A 24,389-nucleotide genomic window follows, 5' to 3' on the forward strand; every position below is an offset into this window, starting at 1 on the left:
AGTACCCATCCACTCGATCAAATACTCAGTTCACCCGAGGCTGATGCCCATACTGTTCCAATTTGGTGGGTTCTTCCCATTTTCTTTTAGTTTTGATGACTGTCAATTTATGTGCGTGTCTTGCTTACCAACTAAGCAAATTCCGAAGGCACCGACATGAATGCCATTCGCTGGTTGTACATAGGCCCCCTAACTGGTAATCTTAGGAAGGGAGACAAGGTCCTTGAAGCCTAGCCCACATGAGTCACATACCCATGATGTTGGCAGGGCCATCCTAGGGACCTAGGATTAACAAGATCTTGTTTAAGGAAAGGAAGAGGACATTATAATTCCTTTCTATCTTTAGTTTAGACAATGATTGTATGATCTTATGTTTCGATCTCTTGCAATTAAAGCTTGAGACAATTAACCGTTTATTTATCTACCAACTAAACTAAAACTAACCATAAATGGATTCGTATTCTAACTTTTAGGTCTGAAAACACACATTTATTTAATATTTAAATTCTTTGACACAATTTTTAAAGGGTTAAAAGAGGAGTAGAATCATAAAATAAAACACACCAAATTAAACACAACACAGTAGAAAAAATGAACATGTAATCAAATGACCACAAACTTTGATTGGCCATTCTCAAAATACCAATTTTTCCCTTGGTAAAATGTTTTACAATGCTGTGAAGAGCTTGAAGCTACGAAAAAAACAACCTTAATTTTGATCCTCTTGGTCGTTTCAATAGCTTCAAAACCCCACGTTATTGTTCCCCAAATCACACTATCCCTTAAAAGCAGCGATTCTCATTCTCCTCCTCCTCCTCCCATTCCTCTGCCAAGATCCTCTCGAGCTCGCTCGGTCGACACGGGATTGTCAGCGCACCCTCATGATCAAATCCATACTCCTCTGCTGCTGCCTCCAGAAGTCTCAAAAACGTCGGATTATTCAAGCAACTCAACGGAACAACAAATCGTTTCGGCTCCTCAGCATCAACTGCCACAACCGCGAAATGGCCTTCTTTGACATCCTCCGGTACCGGAGTCGAGTCGTCATCCCCAAGTTCATGATCGAACTCGTGTAGCCCAGAATTGGACCTTCGACCCAAGGAGAGGCTCCTCTGCAGCCTCCCAACAGCGGTCTTCAGCTTTACAATGCCATTCTTCTTGACACTGGCCTCAGGCTTAGCCATTTGGTGTAAATGCAAAAAGCTTAGTCCTTGTCAAGAGGGTGTGGAAACAATTTATAGTGTGGAATGGTCAAATAATTAAAAAAAAAGGATCAAAACAGTGGAAATTGATGGGATATTTCGCTCTTCCAAGAGGCCAAAAGTGATTGGACAGACACAAGTTTTGGAGTTGAGTTTGAAGAGCATACCATGTGAGTACACTACGTGACTCTAAGCATTCCATGAAACGTCTCGATTGGTAGTCACATCTGTCTCTAAATCATTATGTTTATGTTGAGACCCGTAAAAATGGATCATTGGTAAATAGGATAATCTAAATCCATTGAGAAGTGAAGGTAGAAAAAAGTACCAAATGTTTTGTACCAATAACATTTGCCATAAAACTTATGAACTGACCCATTTCATCATCAATGTGTCCTGTGCCTTGTGCTTGTGCTTGTGGCCTGTTCTTAATTGTCTCCCATTCCAATGGGGGTTTGATTTGGTCATTAACTACTCAACAGTTCGTGTAATAATTGATTAGGAACACTTGTTGAGAGAGATGGGGTTGGGCATTAATTAGTTTCTTTTATGTTTTTGCACTTCCACATACATCCAAACTATAATCTCATCCAATCGAGCGAAAGGTACATATAAACAACAGAGGATCAATCATAGGATCGTAATATTTAAATTTATTCAAAACTATTTGACATGCATCCATTTCATACCAAACTCTTTCGAAAAAACTTAAATTTTTAACATCGTTAAAGTGGAACTCGAATGATTAAATATAAGTATATTCGAAATGAAACAGTCGATCGAAAATATTCAAATGAGTGTTGAAGAACGTTTGTTGGAGTATCTTTTCTGAATTATGGTACATGCTTTTTAAGCTAACCATCTTGTAATTGAGTTAGGGGACAATGCAAAAGGACCTGTCAAGTTTTATTTAGTACTTTGCTAACTAATCATTATCATTTCTTTTTCTTTTAATTTTAATTTTTATTATATATATATATAAATAAATAAAATAGATTTTCATGAAATCTGGATCTGAAATATTTGAGTTGAGATGGGGTTAGATGGAGGGCGTGTGAGCATACATACACGTATAAATGCATACCTCAAAGTACAGACAATCCTTTGTACAACCACCTCTTTAACCATAACTTCCTCTCCTTTCTCACATATTTGGTCGGCTCTTCTGATCCAACTCGACCCTATTAGAGATGGTACATTTAACTTACGAAGCAGAAGTCCTATAAAAAATTACTCCGAACGAAGCAAGAAATCTTCATTTACAAAAGAAATAGTGAAGGAATGAAGTTCGAAACAGGGATCACTATTCCTGTCTTTACCCCAACTTGGTTAATTTAGTGAAAGATCATGGATTTATAAGTGAGGAATACTATCTTCATTGGTATGAGATCTTCTGGAGAAGCTCAAAGCAAAACTACGAGAGTTTACGCTAAAATTGGACAATATCATACCATTGCGAAGATCCGTGATCCATCTCCTCCTTCATTTTTCTTATAAAATATTATTAAATTTATTAAAAAGTTTTTATCTTTTATTAAATGAGAGACAAGAGGTCCTAGTACGCATTTATTGTTGTCTCACACCACACATGTCCCAACACTAATTATTAAGCCATTCCTTAAAAAAGAAAAAAAGAAAAAAAAAATACTCAGGTTTTTTCTCCTCAAAATAATTATACCAGTTTTTGTTTTTGTACTTTTTATTCTCAATTTCATGTCCCTTTCCTGTTACCATATAATTAATTAATTAATTAATGTTTTCCCTTCATTTTTTTTACTTTCCTTTTCTTTTAACTTTTTACTTTTTACTTCATTTTAACAGTTTACTTTATTCTATGTATATATATATATATATATATTCTCAACTTAATAATTGTACATTCAAATTGATTAATACTTTATATTAAATAAATAAAGAGTAAAGTCATCCAAAAGTAGAAATACATTCGCACATCTTAAATTTTATTTTATTTTTTCTCGTAAAGTTGATTTGACACAAAATAAACCAATTCTTTTCTATTTATTTATTTATTTATTGAAGCGTTTTTGTTTCTTTACCACTTGCTCCCTATGATTCTCATATTTTGAGTAAATATCACATTTCTTAACCAAATTCTAGAATAAGTATCGTTCAACGACCAAAATATGAAAAGTTAAAGCCTCTTTCGATAACTCTCTTTTGTTTAAAAGTTTTGTTTTGGATATTTAGGAATAAAATGTCCAAAACGTCACATTATTACTATGGTTAATTATTTTATTTTTATTAAATCAACCTATTAAAATAATTTGAGCTTTTGAGTTTATTTTAGGATCAATTTTAATAATTATCCTTAAATTACTAATTTTAATAAAAATTATATAATTATCCTCGATAGATTATATTAAATGAGATATATTTATTAATGTTATACATCCTAAAATGATTCAAAAAAATTATGTATAAAATTATTATTGCAATAGATATTTAATTAATTTTTGTTCATTATAATTTAATCAAAATTAGATTCAATAAATAATCAAATAAGTAACATAATTATTGAAGATCATAAGCTAATTGGTCCTAAATAACTTTTTAATTTTACTTATTTTCAGCTGATCAATTAATAATTTTAGTAAATATGTATTTGATTTATTTAATAAAAAAAATTCATCAAAATAAACAAAATATATATTTAAATTTAATAATAGTAATAATTGAGTTGATTCAAAATAAAATAAATTAAGAGAGGAGTAAAAAGAAGAATGATGCCAATCAGGGTGAAATGTATATGGATTTATTACATAGATTCTATATATTCTAGAAGCTAATTTTAGTGAGTCTAAGCTTTGGTTACCAATTATATTATACACCAAAACTTTAGGATAAGAGATAAATAAAATAAAGGCATCACAAAGCGAAGCTCATAGCCTATAAATAATACATAGGAAATATACACAAAGACATCTTGGTCTTCTTCCACATCTGGTAATCAAACAGCAATCTTTGTCTGGTTTTGTTCATTCGATGTGTACTATGTTTACAGAAGCCTCGGGGTTTAAGCTCAGAAAACATTACTTCTTCTTGTTGTTCTTTATTTTATATGCATTTATCCTTTAATTTCTGTACTAAATTTCAATGTCCTGAATGTTTGTCCGAAATTGAAGGCTAATCCATTCATTTTTTTAGGTTCATTTCTGGGGTCAACTTTGTGCTTCGCGACGTCTAAAAGATATAAACTCGGGTTGTTGTGATTTACGTGCTATCCTAATTCTGTCCTAATTGCCAAAATGGAGCGCCAAAATCCCCATGCCATTATTATTCCCTACCCTTTGCAAGGCCACGTCATACCGTCTGTCCACCTGGCAACTGACCTCGCCCAACGTGGCTTCACCGTCACCTTCGTGAACACGCAAGCCATCCACCGCCAAATCGCCAAAGCCCATTCGCCTGCCGGAGATGATTTGTTTTCCGCCGTGCGGAAGTCGGGGTTGGATGTCCGCTACCGAACCGTGTCGGATGGACTACCGGTTGGATTCGACCGGTCGCTGAATCACGACCAGTTCATGGAGTCGTTGTTGCATGTGTTTTCGGCTCACGTGGAGGAGGAGGTCGAGAGCATTGTGAAAACGGCGTCGTCTGAAGAGGGAGGGCCGCCGGTGAGTTGTCTGATAGCGGATACCTTCTTTGTGTGGCCGTCGAAGGTTGCGAGGAAGTTTGATCTGCTTTATGTTTCGTTCTGGACCGAACCGGCGTTGGTTTTTACGCTCTATTATCATATGAATCTTCTCCGACAAAACCGCCATTTTGCATGCCCGGGTTGGTTCGCTCATACCCAATCATTTGAGTTTTGATTTGGGTTAACTTGAATTTGAATTTGAATTTGAATGTGAATTTGAACAGAGGTTCGAGAGGATGCCATTGATTACATACCAGGAGTACGCGCAATCAATCCACAGGACATGATGTCGTATTTACAAGACACAGATACGACGTCGGTTTGCCACCGAATCATTTTCGCAGCGTTTGAGGATGTTAGAGCTGCAGATTTCGTGATATGCAACTCCGTACATGAGCTCGAGAACGACACCGTTTCAGCCCTACAAGCCGAAACCCGGTTCTACACCATCGGACCTATTTTCCCACCTGGCTACACCAAAAACTCCGTCGCAACCAGCCTCTGGCCCGAGTCCGACTGTACCCACTGGCTCAACTCCAAACCCCACGGCTCGGTCCTCTACGTCTCGTGTGGAAGCTACGCCCACGTCACCAAAACGGACCTCACAGAAATAGCCCATGGGCTTTCGATGAGTGGGGTCCATTTCATATGGGTGCTCCGACCGGATATTGTCAGCTCAACAGACACCGATCCATTGCCGGATGGTTACCGGAAGGAGGTTTCTGACCGTTCGATGATTGTGCCATGGTGTCATCAGAGACAAGTGCTGTCCCACCCGGCGATCGGAGGGTTCTTAACTCACTGTGGATGGAATTCAATTCTGGAAAGCATTTGGTGTAATGTTCCGCTGTTGTGCTTTCCTTTGCTTACGGATCAGTTCACCAATCGGAAACTGGTGGTGGAAGATTGGAAGGTCGGGATTAATCTGAGAGATGGACGGCAGATATCTAAGGAAAGGATTTCGGAGAAGATTAACCATCTGATGGATGCTAAATCTGGGAGTCAATATCGAGCTGCCGTTGGAGAAGTCAAGAAGGCATTGGAAAATGCAGTGAAGCCTAATGGTTCATCCCATCAATCTATGAACCAATTCATAAAAGATTTCAACGCAGCCATTTCAGACAAATTTGGGGACAAAAAGATGCACAAATCAATGTCCAATGGCTACTAAATTTAGAGCATTTCGGCCCCGAGGCCTGAAATTGTCTTTCCTCCTCTTTCACGAGTGAGCGATAGGTAAAGTTGTGTTAATAGGGTCATTAGATTGAACCCTCAAATATGATGTAATCCAAAGGCTAAATTAATAAACACGTCCTACAAACCGAACTCTAAAAGTCTAAACTACGAGCTAAGAAGATAAGAAGTATTTGCATCTTTTAACAGTTCAAAAAATGCAAGAACAATATCTACCCATCAACAATCATTTACTTGGTGAAGAAGTTAAATGCTTCTGCTCTAACTTCATAAACAATTTGTACCGATGGACTAGTTCTATTGAATGATTTCGATGTATATGCATAACTAAGGCACGCTACTTCCTCTTCTATGAACCGGTTTGTAAAGCACAACCGTGACATATTTTGAATGAAAACGATGAGTGAATCCAAGAGCCACAACGGAGCGTGGAGTCTCCCGGTTTTCGATAAAAAGATGGTTGAGAACCACATTCTGTGGCAAAGGAAGAGTTCCACCAGCATCTCGGCTCGCTGGGTGGCTGAGTAAGGTGTGCTGCAAATGAGGCGGGACGGGTGGTGGATCGCGTGCGTCGTCTTCGCTTCCAAGGTATACATTGTTATAGGTTGAATCGGGTGATTTTGGAACTTCAAAACCCACTACGGTGGTCTGATCCTGTAGAAAGGATTCATGTTTTAAAAACCCCATTTGGTGTAATTAGAAGATGAACACAACTAGGATTAGCAGCTTACGCTATCTTCAGGGAAAGGGTTGTTCATGTTGAAGTGAAAACTTCCAAGCTAACAGAAGAAACTCATCAATTGTAGAAAATTATAAACTGGAAACCTGAAAAGAACACGATTCAGTGAGTATTTACATAAAACTTCGTATAATACTGTACGATCTTGAAGTTCTGGTCTAACTACCTTCAAATCAATCAAGGATATAGTTGGACAGATATAAGCCTGCAATGAATGTTAACCAATATGACATTTCATTCTCCTAACGCGACTAATCAGAAACCTGAAGAGGATGGGCTCCGGTTAGAGGTCAAGACAAGTTACATTCAAATATGAAGTCATGCAGCACGGTCATGCTCGACGCAGCCAATGGGAACTTACTGAGACACCGACGAAACTATTGAGAAATCCCATTATTGCTTCTTTTGCGTGTTCCATCAGGTATGTCGATCAAACTTTAAACTTTAGGTCCAAGATTATACAGTGGAAAAATCTCTTAAACGTTCCACGAGTTTCCAGATTAGCAAATGTTGAGTCAAATCATATTCTCTGTTGAAATATCATCACTAGCTCAATAGAGTCAAGCCCAATAATTGTACTAGCCCAATAGAGTCAAGCCCAATAATTGTACGAGCCCAGTATATTTATTTTAGTAGAGATTTTAGGAGAAAGAGATCTAAATATTTTAGGAGAAAGATTTAGATTTGTTAGGTCTAGATTTAGATTGGTTAAATATAGATGGTTTAGGTTCAGTATAAATACCCCACCCTACCTAGGTTATTCATCCAAGAAATCTAAAAAAACAATAAAAAGCAGAAGTATTCTACAGAGTGTCTTGTATTCTCTTCTCGATTGGTCTTAATAAAGAGAGCGAGTGTTTCCCACAGTGAGTTGTGTTCAACATTTGGTATCAGAGCGAGGTTAGTGTAGGTTATCTGATCTCTTGGAATCCTTAGTATGCTCTGTGGTTGCAGCTCTGTCTGATCTTCCACATCAGAAACGATTTCTTGAGTTTAGTGGTGAGTGAGTTTCTTTTGTGTCGTGAGAAGTCTGTGACTCTGCAAGTCTTGTGTCAAAAGAACTTGTTTGGTATTACTGAGGTATGACCAACACGATGGGTGATTTCCAAATCGTTGGAGGAATCAAGAAACTCAACAACAACAACTACAACACGTGGGCAACATGCATGATGTCCTATTTACAAGGACAAGATCTTTGGGAGATCGTTGGTGGGTGTGAAACTACGCCGCCAGAGGAGGATTCTAACGACGCCTTGCGCAAATGGAGAATCAAAGCAGGCAAAGCAATGTTTGCCTTGAAGACCACCATCGGAGAAGAGATGTTAGAACATATTTGGGATGACAAGACACCGAAAGAAGCATGGGACACGTTCGTGATGTTGTTCTCAAAGAAGAACGATACGAGGCTACAACTTCTGGAGAATGAGTTGTTGTCAATTTCACAACGTGATATGACGATTGCTCAGTACTTCCACAAGGTCAAATCGATCTGTCGGGAGATTACTGAACTAGACCCAAAGTCCGCCATTGTAGAATCTCGAATGAAGAGGATTATAATCCACGGATTGCGACCGGAATATCGAAGCTTCATTGCTGCTGTACAAGGATGGCCCACTCAACCAACACTGGTAGAGTTCGAAAATTTGTTAGCCAGCCAAGAAGCCATGGCTAAACAAATGGGAGGCTTCACATTGAAGGGTGAAGAAGAAGCACTCTACACGAGTGAAAGTCGGAGCAATAATAGGCCGTCTACCAAACGTGGATACAATGGTGACAAAAGAAGAAGCCACCAAGGAACTGCACAACCTGAGAGAGCTGAGAAGAACGACAACAAGAGTTTCCAAGGAAAGAGATTTGAAGGTATTTGCTATAATTGCAGGAAAAAGGGCCACATGTCTAGAGATTGTTGGTCCAGGAAAAAGTCGGTTGAAAGCAATGTGGCAATATCCAAAAAGAAGATAGAGGATGAATGGGATGCAGAGGTGCTATGTCCAACAGTAGAAGACGAGCTAGCACTCATGGCAATGATGGAAGAGCATATCGATTATGAGGATGACTGGATTATTGATTCCAGATGCTTAAACCACATGATTGACGATCAAAGTGGTGCAATGGAAGATGGGTGGCCCTTAGAGAAGGAAGTATTACCTCACCTTGAGCAAATTGAAGAAATTCTTCTACAGAACACGAGGGAGCAAACTGAAGACATTCTTCTCCAGGACATGGGGGAGCAAACTGAAGACATTCTTCTGGACATGGGGGAGCAAATTGAAGAAATTCTTCTCCAGAACATAGGGGAGCAAACTGAAGAGATTCTTCCACAAAAGACGGTGGAGCAAATTGTGCACATTTGCTTAAGTGCTGATATGCCTGAAGATTCAAGTGACACTAGTGTTGGTGAGCAAGAAGTGACTCAACCAAGCGAGCCTAGTGAAAATGAAATGACACCTCAACAACTCAGACATTCAGAAATAATCCTAAAGGCAAATCCAGAGTGTGCCAACGCAGTAGAAGACGAAGTTAATGAGCCGGAGACATATGAAGAAGCATCACAAAACTCAGCTTGGCAGAAAGCGATGGAGGAAGAAACTATAGCCCTGGAACAAAATCAGACTTGGGAATTAGTGCCAAGACCAAGAGATACCAAACTCATCTCTTGCAAGTGGGCTTACGAAATAATGTGTACCCCGGATGGATCAATCGTGAGATACAAAGCTCAGACTATAGATTCAGGGTTCTCTAAAGAATATGGACTAGACTATGATGAAACGTTTAGTCCAATGGCAAAGATCATTATCGTACAAGTTCCTCCAGTACTTACGGTAAATAAAGATTGGAAATTATGGCAGATGGATATGAATAATGCTTTCTTGCATGGAGAGTTAAACAGAGAGTTCTACATGAACCAATCGAAGAAATTCGAAAATAAAGTTGGTGTCATTGATCAATATATGCAAAATCCGAAGAAGGCTCATTTGGATGCGTCTCGACGAACCTTGAGATATGTCAAAGGTACAATCAATTACGATCGTTTATACAAAAGAAGCAAAGACTGGAAGCTAGCTGGATATAGTGATGCTGACTATGCAGGAGACCATGATACTTGGAGGCCAACCACTGGGTATGTGTTCAAGTTTGGTTCGGGAACAATTTCTTGGTGTAGCAAGAGACAACCAACAGTATCATTATCAACTACAGAAGCAGAGTATAGAGCAGCTCAGGAAAATACATGGTTAAAACTTTTGATGGAAGATTGGCACCAGAAAATTGAGTATCCAATACCACTTCATTGCGACAACCAATCTGCGATTCGCCTAGCAGAAAATCCGGTGTTTCGTGCTAGAACAAAGCTTGTGGAGGTGCACTACCATTTCATTAGAGAGAAGGTCCTAAAGGAAGAAATCGAGATGCAGCAGATCAAGACAGATGACCAAGTAGCAGACTTGTTTACAAAAGGGCTGAATATTGGCAAACGTGAGAGCTTTCACTGTCAGCTCAACATGATGCAGCGAATGAGGACTAGTGCTGAGGGGGAGTGTTGAAATATCATCACTAGCTCAATAGAGTCAAGCCCAATAATTGTACTAGCCCAATAGAGTCAAGCCCAATAATTGTACGAGCCCAGTATATTTATTTTAGTAGAGATTTTAGGAGAAAGAGATCTAAATATTTTAGGAGAAAGATTTAGATTTGTTAGGTCTAGATTTAGATTGGTTAAATATAGATGGTTTAGGTTCAGTATAAATACCCCACCCTACCTAGGTTATTCATCCAAGAAATCTAAAAAAACAATAAAAAGCAGAAGTATTCTACAGAGTGTCTTGTATTCTCTTCTCGATTGGTCTTAATAAAGAGAGCGAGTGTTTCCCACAGTGAGTTGTGTTCAACATTCTCTAGTTTCAAGTTCAATAGAAAATCGACAGAATGGAATTTGGGAATAACGGGACGATGTTAATCTTGATGCCTTCAGAGATCTTCTTCCAGAGTGCTTTGTAACGATTCTCCTTTAATCACTAAATAACAATCACTCTCGTGGCCCGAGCGTAGGAATTTGTTGTTGGACTGCTAATCCTTCTTAAGATTTTACCTGTATTCCTTCTCTTTTGTGTGAATCTCACCCTACACTCCCTCGCTGTTCTACTCGCTTTGGAAGGTGAGAGTCCAAAGGTCACAACTTTCCCCTGGCGTGGCTCTCACATGAGGATGGACACTATTGACCAATAGCAAAGATTGTCTTCAAAGGATATGGTTTGTAATGGCCCAAGCCCACCGCCAGTAGATATTGTCCTCTCTGGGTTTTCCCTTTCAGCGTTCCTCTCAAAGTTTTTAGAACGCGTCTACTAGGGAGAAGTTTCTACATTCTTATAAAAAATGGTTTGTTCTCCTCCCCAACCGATGTGGGATCTTACATGGTACATGTTGTTTTGGGATGGCAATTTGTTTCTAAGAGCAATTAAAGGCTTTTGTTTCTTACGGAGAGCAGATGTCTCGTAGCCTTTGCTAGTCTACGACGGTGAAGGGTCGGTGTTGTTTCACGTTTCTCCCTTTCCTTGGGATTGGGGACGGCACTATGGCAAGTTACTCATAGATGTGCATCGTAGGAGAAGGACAGGGCATTCCCTTAAGATTTGAATAACTAAGGATTTAGTGTTCTTCTATACCACTAGAAATAGAGCTACAATACAAACAAAACAAACATTGGAGAACCAAGTTGTCGAATACTTCAATATAACATCCAACAGTAGCGTTTTTTAAGCAGACAGACATTAAAAAAGACATAGTTAAGTTCAATTGCTTTGATCAATGATAGGCGTGCGTGCTATTGGGTCAAGTAGTACTTATATATATATAAAGAGTATCAAGAGCATTGTTCCTTCCTGTACTTCCAATAATTACAGGCCCGCTCAATGCCACAGTTTGGCTGTATCCAGCTTCCAATTCAACGGTACAGATTACCAAGATAATGCAATAGAAATAAACAGAATCAGATTGTGACCCTTAAGACAAAAATCAATTTATGACAGAGAAAAACACATCATAAGAGTAAGCATATACATAACATCAAATGAGCATCGGCTGCAGACGTCCAGAACCCCAAAAGAGAAGAAGAAACAAAAAGGGTAAGCCAAAAAACAGAACCTCATAGGCGCTACTGTACTACTAAGTAAAATTGAAAAGAAAATCAAAGATTGCAGCTCAAGAAGGAGATTAACCTGGATGATTACAGATTTTGACCCTTCAACTATCCACCAAAAAGCTCCAGAGAAAGCCCAGACCGAAACCCAGAAACGAGAAGACAATGGAACAATAATCGAATTCGCAAAGCTCAAACTTACCTGCAACAAATTATAAGCAATCCATCAAATGATTCAGTCAAATAAGAACAACATTGGGCAATTTGAACTCGGGAAAATTAGGACAGAAGAATCTAAAATTTGAAGAAGCAACAGAGAAAGTTGAGGCAGGGAAAATTGAAGAAGCTGAAATAGAAAAAACCCCTGGAGAAGAGAGAGAAGGAAGGTTAAAAGAGAGATACATACAGGAAAAGGAGAGGCAATGAAGAAATGAAGAAGAAGAAGAAGAAGAAGAAGAAGAAGGCAAAGGGGACCAACACAGAGACTGCCTCCCTAAACGAATCCACGAAAGGGAATCCGAACCAACTCCTTATTTGGAGCACGCGTATGCTCTTCCCCAATATATTCATCTCTCTCTTAAAATGGAATTTAATCTTTTGGGCTTGGCCCATCCTTCAGCCCATTACCTTATCCTATCTTTGGGCTTTGGGCTCTGGGCTTAGGCCCATCCTTTGAAGATGGAATTGATGATTTTGGGCTTGGCCCATCCTTTATGCATAACATCAGCCCAGGCCTCCTCCTATCTTTGGGCTTTGGGCTTTGGGTTCTGGGCTTAGGCCCATCCTTAAAAATGGAATGGAAGCTTTTGGGCTTGGCCCATCCTTCACGCATAACATCAGCCCATGGCCTCCTCCTATCTTTGGGCTTTGGGCTTTGGACTTAGGCTCATCATTCAGCCATTCTCGCAATGTTTTCTTTTATTTTTAAATTATTAATATATCCAGTTGACCGTTGCATTAGATGCGGTACTCATGTGACAATTATATACAATTTAATGTTGTATAGTTTTATACTCATGCACATTATGCTTCCTTCATATTATTTTACAATAAAATATTTAATTATCTATCGAAAAAATCACTTTCTTAGTTTCGGGATCAACGTACCATGAAGGTCCCCTACTTTATACTCCATTATTACAAAAACGTCACGCTTTTTTTAAGTACATTTTTTATCCATATAATTCAAATATCTTTTTTTAATATATAGTTTAATCATTTGAGAATTTTAAATTGGTAAGTTAAAAAAAAAAAAAAAAAAAACTTAAATCAGAGAATAATCTTGTTATTAAATAAAAAGAAAAATAATAAATTAATAAATAAAAGAGCGAGGAAAATGGGAAAGCGGCGTTGAAGTGGGCACATCACATGTACGGACATGGACCCGGCGGTTCGGGTGGAGGCGTTGTGGTGCAGAGGAATCTGTCAGTCTTCCTTCCCTTTTATTTATTCCATCATTATTTTCTACCCTAAATTTTATTGTATTAATATTACCCAAAACTATATTATAAATTCATTTATAAATATACTTTACATTTAAACCACATTTATTAGCATGCTTAAGTTACGAAGGCAAAAGGTTGAATACAATTTTTTTTTTTAAATATTTGTTGGCAATTTAATCATTTTGAATTGTATTCTATCTTTTTATAATAAGAATTATTAAAAATTTCACATGCATGTGCATCATAAATGGCAATATGCCAAATATAGAAAAGGTATTTTAGTTTATACCCTATTTTCCCTTACATTTGTTTTATATTTTAACTAAATTTCAAAACAAAACCTGTTTTTAAAAAATTATTTATAAATTTTGGTTTGATTTTTTAAAAAATAAGTGAAAGTCATGTTTAAAGGCTTTGTGCATGAGTGAAATTGGATCGTATGAATAACTCCGAGAAATCAAAGGTCAAACGATTAAAAAAAAAAGCCAAACACAAACTATAATAGACCAAATAAAAATATAGAAGGAAAACTAGCTTCCTTTGACCTAATTAAAAACGAGGGAACGAAAATCATATATTTCAAAGATTATTTATAGTTTAATTGGGTAAAATATTACTGATTCAACTTTTTATCTTTTAACTTTTAAAAAAATTAGTATATTTAAAAGTAATTTTGATTTTTTTTTTTTTTTGAAAAATGTTATTTCTATAACCCTAAATGTGATTTCTAAGCCAAGAAGAAGATTGAATTACTGCTTTTTAATGTTTCAAAATAATAATATATATATATATATATATATATATATATATATTTTATCTTCCTTATATCATCAACTAAAAAATAAAAAATTTAATGTTTGAAAAAAAAAATTGAAAAACAATGGTCATTAAATTCTGAAAAAAGAAGAAAATAGTTGAAAAAAAAATGAAGAGATAAGCTTAGGAGCATTATGATTAGTTTAATTTGGATTCTAAAAAGAATTAGTGTAAGCCAATCCCACGTGATGAAGACGGTGATGATACGAGGAAAACTTGGAAATTAAAAATAAAAATAAATAAAGAAAAATAGATTAGGGTTTGTGGTATAATGACAGTAGTATACAGCGAAGCAAGAGAAGGACCAATAAAAATGCTCCAGGTGTGTGAAGCATTGACAAGTGACCAATAATCAATTGCCATTATATACATACCCAAACCCCTCTCCTTCTCTTCAACCTTCCTCCCTTCTTCTTCTCTTTCGTTTTGTGTTTGTGTTTGTTCGTGAATGACAGTCGTTGGTTGCTGGTGTAGCATTATCAAGATTCACATTCAAATGAAATTCTCCACATTTCTTTGCAATTGAGAATCTTGATGATGCTGCATCTGCAATAAACCACTTTGAATATGATATGCATATATTTCATGTTCCATCTCACAGTTCATGCTTTTTTCTTCCTCTTTAGTTCATAATATCTTCTGGGTTTTCTTTTAATTCTCTTTAATCAGCTTATTGTCGTTGTTCTTAGTCTTCAGATTCCAGATCTGACTGCTCAGCCAACTTCTTTCTTTTTTCTTGTTTTTGTCTCGTTTTGAGTAGCAGCCAACAGATTCTCAAGAGATGAAGCTCCAACAACCCCACAAAAACATGTCCCAAATGGAGGTTTTTATTTTTTTTTACTGTAACGGGGTATGTAGTTGCTTATGATATTGTCTGTTTTGAGTATAAGCTCTCGTAAGGGATGTATTCATTAATTCAACCGTTATAGCTTGAGATGCGGTTGGGGGAGTTGAGTTGAAAAGTAGAGAAACAAGAAATGATCCGAAAGAGTATATCTGTGTGTCAGTCAGTGGACGTTGAGGTTTAGCGTTCATAATCCATCACTCTTGTTGTGTTTGTTGGTGGACCAATTGGCACGAGACATGCCTGTAATTAGGACCCCTTCTTCTGCCTTTTGTATCTGTAAACACTGACAGTGATGCTTCAGGAATGCCCACTCGCCCGCCTCTCTCACTGACAGTGACAGTGATCGCTCAGGATTATTGGGAGTGAGTCTTCTATTCGTTAATTTAGTAATGGAAGATCATGAGTTTATAAGTAGAGAATACTATCTTCGTTTGTAAGAAAATTTTTGAAATGCCCAAAGCAAAATCACGAGAACATTAAAGTGAAAAATAGCATATTAAAGTAGATATGTTATGAATGTTATTGTAATTTGAATGAACAACACAATGTCTTCTCTTCTTGACATTTCGTCTCTATAATCAAAATTATAATACTATACGTTTACGAGCGTTATTTTATTTTATATATATATATATATATATATATATAGTTTGATGCTAGGTATTGAAGTTGACAAACTCAAATGGATGACGGTGTGTTGGATACCCTTTTTTTAATTTTTAAAATTTAAAAAAATTATGGAAAATATTTAAATCATCCATGAAACCAGAAAAATCAAGAGTACACGTCATATTTAGGGTTGCGAGTCTTGTGTTGAGATATAAATATAAATACGAAATTAAAAGAAAATTTTGAAAATGTGGCGGAGGAAGAGGATGACAGTGGGGGCTAAAAATAGTACAAAGGTGGGGCCCATGTGAGAATGATTGATACACATGTGGCAGACACGCAAGGGAAGGGAGGGACCCACCTCCACCTCAGCATTCCACCCTTCACATTTTTTCATAACCTAAATGAAACAAATGGACGTCATCTCATCTCTTTACACATTTACCATTCATTTTATTTATTGTTTGTTAGTCATTATGTTGAGTTTTCCAAACAAAAATTGAGCTATGCAAAGGGTATATTAGTAATTAGGCAAACATGTTTTAGTCGTTTAACTAGAGTAAATTTGATCTATAAGTGAGAATTTGTATTTGTATGATGAATTCGAAGTTGTTTATCCCAAATGCAAGTATGAGAGGCATAATCAGGCATGGGGTCTAAGGAAGGCGGATTTTATATCTACAGTGCTCTTGTTGAGTTTGATATATCGAACACGATCGATGCAAAGTTGTATCCGGTACTCACTATCACTGCACTTTGTATCGTCCCGTCACATCTTATCTTGTACAAGATAAGCTATTATGCATGATTGACAAGTTACACAAGAGGTAGCAAGCAAAAGTTAGCCTACCATCATGACCTTACTATAGTTATCTATACAAGAGGAAGGTCAAAACTCCACCAAAAACACAATATTCAAGTGGATCTACATTTCATTTACTATGATCTACATTTCATTTACTATGTTAGCATCATTTTATGTCATTGGAATTTATAAGTATTTTAACGATATGTATTTATAAACACAAATTATAGCGTGAATAAGGGATTCAACTTAAAGATAGTCAGGAAAATCTTGTGGGAGAAGCTACGTGTAACAGTCCAAGCCTACCGCTAGTTGATATTGTGTTTTTGGGCTTCTACTCACCGTTCTAAAATGGTTTAAAGTTTTTCATACATTTACCAGGAATGTTTCATTCTCTCTCCAACAAATATGGGATCTCATAATCTTCTCTCCAACCAATCAAGGATCTCATAATCCATCTCTCTTAGGGGAGCAAACGTCCTTGTTGGCACATCACTTGATAATTGCTTCTGATATCATTTGTAACCGCTTAAGCCCACCACTAGCGGATATTATTTTTTTTTGGGCTTTTACTTACGAGCTTTCTCTCAAGGTTTTAAAATGCATATACTAAGGAGAGGATTTAACCCTCCGACTAGCTCACACAGTCTGACTCCTATATTATTTGTAACTGACCAAGCCCACCGCTAACAAATACTATGGAACTTTACCTCAAAGTTAGGCCGATAGTGTGGAAGGAGTTTCATAGCAGAGATCATCCTGTGAAGAAAGTTATTGGAGGTATAAATAAATTTTCTTTATAATTTTGTTCTACTTCTTGGCGATTGGCCGCTAAAGGTGGAAGAAGCCAAAGGAGTTTTATAGTTGGCTTTCCCTCGATTCTGAACCAAAAATCTGAAACATCCACAACGTCAGTTCAAAACCACCTCAAAACCCTCAAAAGCAGTCGAAGCCAATCGTCAATCCAATCCCTCCTCGAAACCACTGTTGGTAATCATTTCAACAATCTTAGCTCCGGCGCCATTCGACTCCACCCCCATGGGATTAAGATCGATGAGAAGGCCTGTACTGTCCATTACTAGCTCTTAAACGATTTGATCAGATGCATTTAACATTGTTACATTCTACGTGATGGTTATTGTTGTACCAAGCGATGGAATTTTGAGGAGTTTGGATCTGATATTGCTTTTGATGGGTAAGGCTGAGAAATGAGTGATGAAAGATGCATGGTGAGTGCTTGACGGTGGAACCCCATTTGTATCATCTAATTATCTGAGGTAGGGACGATCCGAAGTGCATGTTTATCGTTCGACAAAATGACAGAGAGAAGTAGTGCCCCAAATTCTAATAGATACTGACTACTTACCGATGGTCTCTACAAGGAAGGAGATATGGGGTTGGCTTGTAGCAAAATTCGAATTAGAGCTCCCCTTTTTTCATTGTATTACCTTGTTTCATTCTCAAAATTACTGCTTGGCTCGAAACTAAACAGAAAATTCATGCATCAAATGAGATTATTTAGCAGCAACTGGGCTAATAAAAAAGTATTATGTTCCAACGAATCCTACAAAACTGTTAATCCCGATGTGGAAACATGCAATTTAATTCAGTAGATAAGATGGACCACCCCCTCTGCCTGTATGGTTGTGACATATGAGAAAGATGTGGGACTACAGGACCCGATTAAGTTAAATGCCAAGTGGTGAGAACAAGAAACAACGTGAAAAATAATAGATACCCAGAATGTGATGTCAATGTGAAATGGAATTAGAATCAAAAGATGCCAGAGCAAGGACGTCGTACCAAAATTCTCTCGCCAGAAAGATGGCTGTTCCCGGATATCCTAAAAGCTGGGACTCCCTGGCTCTTGAGCACTCATCTGGGTTTTAACCACTACTTCCTCAGTTGTTATACAACGACTCAGCAGCCACAAGCACCAAGCTACAGGTCCTGAGGAGGTCAATGGCACCCCAGGTAACTTCTATATACATTAGCCTTTTGTTTTAAGCAGTATAGTCATTTGTACCTAATATAGATCTGGATATATGTATACATACTCAAAAGGAACGCTACAACACGAAGCAAGTCCATTACAAGGAGCACCACTCTGTACATTTTTTTAACCCAGGGGTGCGGTGTGTTTATACCCGCATAGTCTTAAGCTAATTCCAGTAAAGACGAGATCATCGAGAGAACAATAAAGAAACAAAAAACTAAAAGCTATGCAAAATTCTTGAGCTACACCTGAGGAGCTCCAGATAGTATGGGACCATCGATGGCTGAACCTTGCTTTCTCACGGCTGGAATGCTAAGGGAACGTTTTTTCATTTTCAAAGAACCAGAAGTTCGTACATTCCTTTCTTTCTCCTTCATATGAGAAGAATATAAGCAGAGTGACTTAGATGACTCACTTTTAGAGCGCAGGAAGTGGTCTAGGTTCTGGCGATACTTATCAACTGCCCGAGCACTCATTTGCCCCTTAGAAACAGATCCAGCCTTTTCCATATACTCATTGTCATCACCACCCGACCAGGAACCATCATTCATGTCCAGCATTGCCAGATCATCATATTCTTCATCTGATTTTGTCGACTCTTCATCAACAGAGCCTTCCTGTGGGCCAAAAGAATAAAATACTCAGATCTTTCAGTAATCCATACTGATCCTTGCAGGAATTCTTCTGAAATATGAAGCAGAATACTAACCAACAGTGATAAATACGAACCGGTGCCAAAACAAGGTATAAAGTGCATGACATTGTTAAACAGATTATATTGAATACTCATGAAGCAAGAACAGTCCCCTTGGATAACTCAAATCAGTGCAGAGGACTGCTTTGAACCATATTTAACAATATTTCTTGTACGCAGAACTAGACAATACCTCCTCATGAATCTCAATGTCACCATCTTCACTAAAGTCTTCATCGCTGCCAAGCTCTTGAGGATCATCGGCCTCTTCATCACTCCCATGCACTGAGATATCTTCCTTAAGCTGAAAGGGAATAACGGACCATCAAATCTAAGCAGAAATTGGCATTCTACCGACTACCACCAAAGAGATATGATGGGAAGAAAATAAAATTAAAGGAAATATACAGAGCACATATACGGCTTGAATGTTAGCTTTTAAATTTCCACAACTACTGTGTACTGTGCGTCGGGAAGAAAAATAATTGAGAGGAAATGCACTTCTAAACAAAATAAAAAATTACCTAACGAGTTTTTCAGAAAATTAAAATCATTTCCAAAACTACCTCCTTGGAAGGTCCATCGGAAAACCTTGGAGAGCTGCAGCAAGAAGAAAGGTATTTACTAGTATCAGTCCCATCCGCCCTGGATTCATCAACACTCCCTGCACGGCTAGTCCCACCAGCATCAGTGGGCCAAGCACTGATGCCATAGAAACCAAATTGAAGATTAACAGGTTCAGCCTTATCAATCTGCAATGGACCATACATTGGAATCCCCACTCCATTCTCAGCCCTCGGGTCTAATAAACGCTTCCCATTTGTATCACCAATTGTATCAACAGGCCAAGCCTTAGCCACAGATCCATCAGTATTAACCATAGCCATCAGATTCCTAGAGGAACCTTTCCTCTGGATGAGTTGGAACATGCACTTGGAGCTCAATGAGTTGGCAGCACATTGGTTCCTGTATTCCTCGTCAATAACAGGAACAGTATTCCGCACAGGATCATATAGCTGTTCACCAGATTCACGCCTGCGAAGGCAGCTAAATACTGTTGCATGGATAGCAGCTACACTCTTGTCAACATTGGTATTGTTTATTTTAGGGATAAGATGCTTATCAGCCCTCTTGCATAAATATTCTTGAATTGTCCTAATATTACGTATATACTTCACATATTTGTTCTTAGCTGGGTCAAGTGTCATATATTTTGCTCTCACTGCAAATCTTTCCAAGTGTTTGTCTTCATTGGTGATGTAAATCATGAATGGTACAATTGATGGATGCTTCTTCATAAGCCCCATCTGCAAAAGCAGCATCAAAATAAATGTCAAGAAGAATATAAAATCTACATGGATAGGGAAGAAAAGACTACTTAGATTACACACCACAAAGTTTAGGCTTAAGTGAACACCCTCAACAACAACTGATTCTTTCCGCTCTTCCCATGCAGTAATCAGCCTATCAAGACTGTCGATCACCATCTCACTCTGTGCCTTGTATCCTTCAACAGCCATCTGCTTTTGACTGATGAGCTCAGTGCAACGGTCTGATGGTTGGCCATCAAGTCTTCCAATGGATGAACTCTCCAGTACTTCATCCTTCAGATATGAAGTATTTCCTGCCAACTTTTTTGCTTTTCTTTTCGCCTTAGCCTCAGCAACAGCTACTGGATCCAAATACTCCCCAGCATGATAAGTTGAAGCCCAGAGCAGAGGATTTTGTTTCTCATCTACAAAACTCCTCATCATGTGCCGAATTGAGTCGGTTGATATTACTGTCGTAATGCCTAACCTGCTACCCTGTCAGAGAAAAAATGCAGTATACCCAAGTTAAAACATTCTTAACCAAAATATACCTTCAATTACAACTCTACGTTATTCATTGCAGTTAACTGTTGGCAAAAACAACTGTAAAAGCCTCTGAATAATTCAACACACTTTTGTCACTAAAGATTAAGGTGGCTGCAAGGACATACCAGCAGGGCAGACAAAGTAGATTTGCCGCAGCCACTAGTACCACATAGTAGTACAGTTACAGATTCCTTCCTTTCTCGGATTCTGTGACAAGAAATTATTGTTACGAAGAAATACAAATCAGCTATACAAGCATCACAGAGAAAAAAATAATAATAGTGCTTAACAAACTTGCAGGCAGCCCCAAATCTTATTCAAAGATCCAAAGAAAATAAGCAATAATAAACCTAAACAGAAACAAATATAATGAATTAGCAAGACTACCCATTTCCCAAGCAATAACAAAAGACACAGAATTTACTCCATGAAACCTATGAATTGTCACAAGTGTTCCTATCTTGATTCAGATCAGAGAAAACCCAGATATTTTTAGTATGGAGACTGAATAAGGAACCGAGAATTCTACAAGATTACAAACAGCACCAGCAGTCTCTTTTCAAAGGTAGAAAATACTGCTTTCTCTCCCTCAAATTCCCATAAATTTCTCTCCTCAAACCTCCCACAAGATAGACCAGCTGTACTAGTTACTGGGGTTCATTTAGAACCTAGTGGAGCACAAAACAAGCAGGACAGGATAAATGACCTATTAATACAATATAAGGTCGTGAACAGTTCTTTTAACTAAGATGGCATCCTTAGAATACATTTTGAAGCAACCATTTGAAGTGGTATTATAGATACCAAGGTGAAAAATATTGCATAAGATAAAGTACTTTAAATATTTCAAGTGTCAAATACACCGACTACTTGCATCAGATAGACTAGGTGTAAATCTAACAATACTCAGATCAACATAAAAACTTTCTGGCATGAAGATTATCCCAAAACTCATCCTTGTAAAAGGCGACTTGAAGTTAAACTGCACATGACTAAACCACGGAAGTACAAAGTTGTGGAAAAAACCAAAAGTAGGTTTAAAACAAATAAGAAAAACAGTTAAACATAATGGGGACTCTATTCGAAGACTCATATCATTTATGAGTTTACCTGCACGCTAAAAGCAAGTCAGCCCTCTGGTTGGGACTCACATACTTGTATTCTGCCAATGCTTTGCATACAACATCTAAGAAGTTTGCTCTTCTTACAATCAGAGTTGTGCGCCTTTTATATAGCTCAAACGGAATGTTTTTATTTTCACCATCTTTACATGATTTCAGAGGTTTCCAAACCTCAGTTTCAGCAAAACGCACATCCCAATTATTAACACATTCTTTTTCAGAAAATCTTGTCCCAGACCCTTCAGGAAGCACACCATGACCTTTCCGCATCAACTCAAAAGCCCTTTGGCTTATCTAATCACGTAATCACAGGAAAAAAAATATATCAATCTGGAGTTTACAATGCTTGGAATTAAAATTTAAATAATGAATCGAATTCATTGTTTGATGTGTTACCAATAACAGAAGTACTCGTTAATTTCAACTATTATTTTTTCACCGAGAATTTCATGAAAGTAGGAGTAAAAATTATGATAACTTGCAGCTCCCAACTCACAAACATCTCTCTCGAATTTGTAAATCTTGGATGAAGCTGGAAAGTCGACCACATAAAATTGTATACAATGCATTGTATGTTCTCCATCACACTCATCAGTTCAAAAAATGTTAAAATATCCATCAGTTTATTTGGAGTAGACAAATGGCGTTGATAGAAGAGGATGGATGAGATTAAAACAACTCAGAACGCCAGATAATTACTCAGGTTCATCTATGCATAATGGTAAACATCCAAGCTCCCAAACTAAAAAGCATAAACTTGTACGCCACATAATGACAATGCACTTGTACATGCAAGAGAGAATTGGAATAGGAGATCGAAAATAGACCATTTTTGAGAATGGTCAAGACATTGAAAAAGACCGGTATGTGAAGTTCAAAACCCAGCAGCAGCAATTGAGTACGAAATAGAAACGGTAATTCACAATTAAAGCATACAAAAGGACAAGAAGCTCAAGGGACAAAGGAAAGACAGAGAGAAATAAACATAATTGAAGAAGAACAAGATAGCGGAAATCTATACTTCATAAAATTCTACAAATATAACGCAAAATTGACTACTTCACCAGATAGAAATGCATGAGACAAAAAGAAATTCATAGCCAATCGAAACTGGTTGCTCTCGCAGATTTTGAGAAAAATAATAAAAGCAAAAAGAAGGAAATAGATATGCATGTCACAATATCAAACCAAAAAAAAGAGAGAGCTCAAGGTAGATGCAGATCCAACATCCACAACTAGAATTCAGATACGGAAATATTTGACCATACGCCTCCGCTCTACCAAGAAAGAACGCAATGGCGAAGGAAAACGAAAACCAGTCGGCAATATAACACAAACAATCTTAAATTGAGAAGATGTAGAGAAAAAAAGGCGTTAAAGATGAAGCACCTTGAAAGCATGTCGTGCTTTGCAACCCATAAGCTGCAGAGTGCTTTGCAAAACGGGGCGAGTATACCGGAACGACTCCTTCTCCTCCTTTTCTTGTTCTTCATGATCCAAAATCACAACATACAACACCTTAGCGACGTCCGCCATGTACGTAAGAAGCCAAGCCAATTATCTACACATCAACCAACCAACAACTCAAAACAAAAAACCAATAATTCAAAAGATGAACAGACAACCACGACATTGAGCATTGTCCTACAACGGGCGGAATACACCACGAAAAACACAATTCAAATCAAAACACGAACAAGAACGATAGAGAATGAAGAACAGATGCAATGTGGATCGTGAACCTGAAATCGATAATCAAACAGATCTCAGAAGTGTGTTCGAAATCAAAAGGAAGAAGAAGTAGGATTGAGGCGAGGGTTGAAGTTGAAGATCCTCCATAAACAAGAAGGAGAAGCTCTATTCATTGTTGCGGTCATTGCCGTGTCACCTGTCTTCCACGCAGCGCACAGACCCAGCCTCCACGAGTCCTTTTTGGAGGGCGACTTCCAACTGAAATTACCCAATTCGCCTCCTAATTCTAATTACCATTTAATACCCCCCATTTCCTTTGGTTTTGCAACCCTATTCCCAATCCCCTCACTCCCAGACACTTACAAACAAAACAACCGGAGATTATAAAAGGAAAATCAAAGGCTCCGGTATACACGTAATTCCGAACCAAAACCCGGGGTAATATTGGAATATAGAAAATCCAACAACTTCGCTTCAACGATAACGTCGTCCCCGACTCCTCCTCCTGTGTACATAACGCCAAAACATTTAATTTAAACATGATGAAAATTCGCTTTCAAAAAAAACAAAGAAATTAATTTTTT

At 37.7% G+C, this 24,389-nt stretch overlaps 4 protein-coding genes and 1 long non-coding RNA gene across 8 annotated transcripts; 2 read left to right on the top strand and 3 right to left on the bottom strand.

Moving 5' to 3' along the window:
• Positions 1–534: 534 nt before the first annotated feature.
• LOC111459689 (auxin-responsive protein SAUR50-like) lies at positions 535–1,188 on the bottom strand. The gene has a single exon (XM_023102705.1). It carries the CDS (start codon positions 1,182–1,184, stop codon positions 783–785), a length of 402 nt encoding a protein of 133 aa, XP_022958473.1. The 5' UTR covers positions 1,185–1,188; the 3' UTR covers positions 535–782.
• Positions 1,189–4,059: 2,871 nt separating this feature from the next.
• Positions 4,060–6,183, top strand: LOC111459639 (UDP-glycosyltransferase 86A2-like). The gene is made up of 3 exons (XM_023102637.1): positions 4,060–4,166; positions 4,368–4,997; positions 5,082–6,183. The coding sequence occupies exons 2-3, from the start codon at positions 4,469–4,471 to the stop codon at positions 6,026–6,028; spliced, it is 1,476 nt and encodes a 491-aa protein (XP_022958405.1). The 5' UTR covers positions 4,060–4,166; positions 4,368–4,468; the 3' UTR covers positions 6,029–6,183.
• A 5-nt stretch (positions 6,184–6,188) lies between these two features.
• Positions 6,189–12,472, bottom strand: LOC111459640 (SNF1-related protein kinase regulatory subunit beta-3-like). Of its 3 annotated transcripts, XM_023102640.1 has the most exons (5): positions 12,331–12,454; positions 12,004–12,126; positions 6,957–7,053; positions 6,783–6,876; positions 6,189–6,705 (listed from the first exon to the last, which is right to left on the bottom strand). In XM_023102640.1, exons 4-5 carry the CDS (start codon positions 6,807–6,809, stop codon positions 6,379–6,381), a joined length of 354 nt encoding a protein of 117 aa, XP_022958408.1. In that variant the 5' UTR covers positions 6,810–6,876; positions 6,957–7,053; positions 12,004–12,126; positions 12,331–12,454; the 3' UTR covers positions 6,189–6,378. The 3 variants fall into 3 exon arrangements, with proteins under 3 accessions (XP_022958408.1, XP_022958406.1, XP_022958407.1); XM_023102638.1 differs by lacking the exon at positions 6,957–7,053 and having other exon boundaries at positions 12,331–12,472; XM_023102639.1 differs by lacking the exons at positions 6,957–7,053; positions 12,331–12,454 and having other exon boundaries at positions 12,004–12,321.
• A 5,447-nt stretch (positions 12,473–17,919) lies between these two features.
• LOC111459826 lies at positions 17,920–19,409 on the top strand. The gene is made up of 3 exons (XR_002713339.1): positions 17,920–18,420; positions 19,119–19,186; positions 19,317–19,409. It is a non-coding gene; the product is annotated as an uncharacterized LOC111459826 (long non-coding RNA).
• Positions 18,443–24,144, bottom strand: LOC111459825 (P-loop NTPase domain-containing protein LPA1 homolog 1-like). Of its 2 annotated transcripts, XM_023102903.1 has the most exons (8): positions 23,856–24,144; positions 23,503–23,674; positions 22,103–22,407; positions 21,118–21,199; positions 20,528–20,941; positions 19,703–20,443; positions 19,330–19,440; positions 18,443–19,059 (listed from the first exon to the last, which is right to left on the bottom strand). In XM_023102903.1, the coding sequence occupies exons 2-8, from the start codon at positions 23,647–23,649 to the stop codon at positions 18,685–18,687; spliced, it is 2,175 nt and encodes a 724-aa protein (XP_022958671.1). In that variant the 5' UTR covers positions 23,650–23,674; positions 23,856–24,144; the 3' UTR covers positions 18,443–18,684. The 2 variants fall into 2 exon arrangements, with proteins under 2 accessions (XP_022958671.1, XP_022958672.1); XM_023102904.1 differs by lacking the exon at positions 22,103–22,407.
• Positions 24,145–24,389: the final 245 nt, after the last annotated feature.

This window comes from Cucurbita moschata, unplaced genomic scaffold (genome assembly GCF_002738365.1).
Source record: "Cucurbita moschata cultivar Rifu unplaced genomic scaffold, Cmos_1.0 Cmo_Scf00022, whole genome shotgun sequence".
Classification (NCBI taxonomy): domain Eukaryota; kingdom Viridiplantae; phylum Streptophyta; class Magnoliopsida; order Cucurbitales; family Cucurbitaceae; genus Cucurbita; species Cucurbita moschata.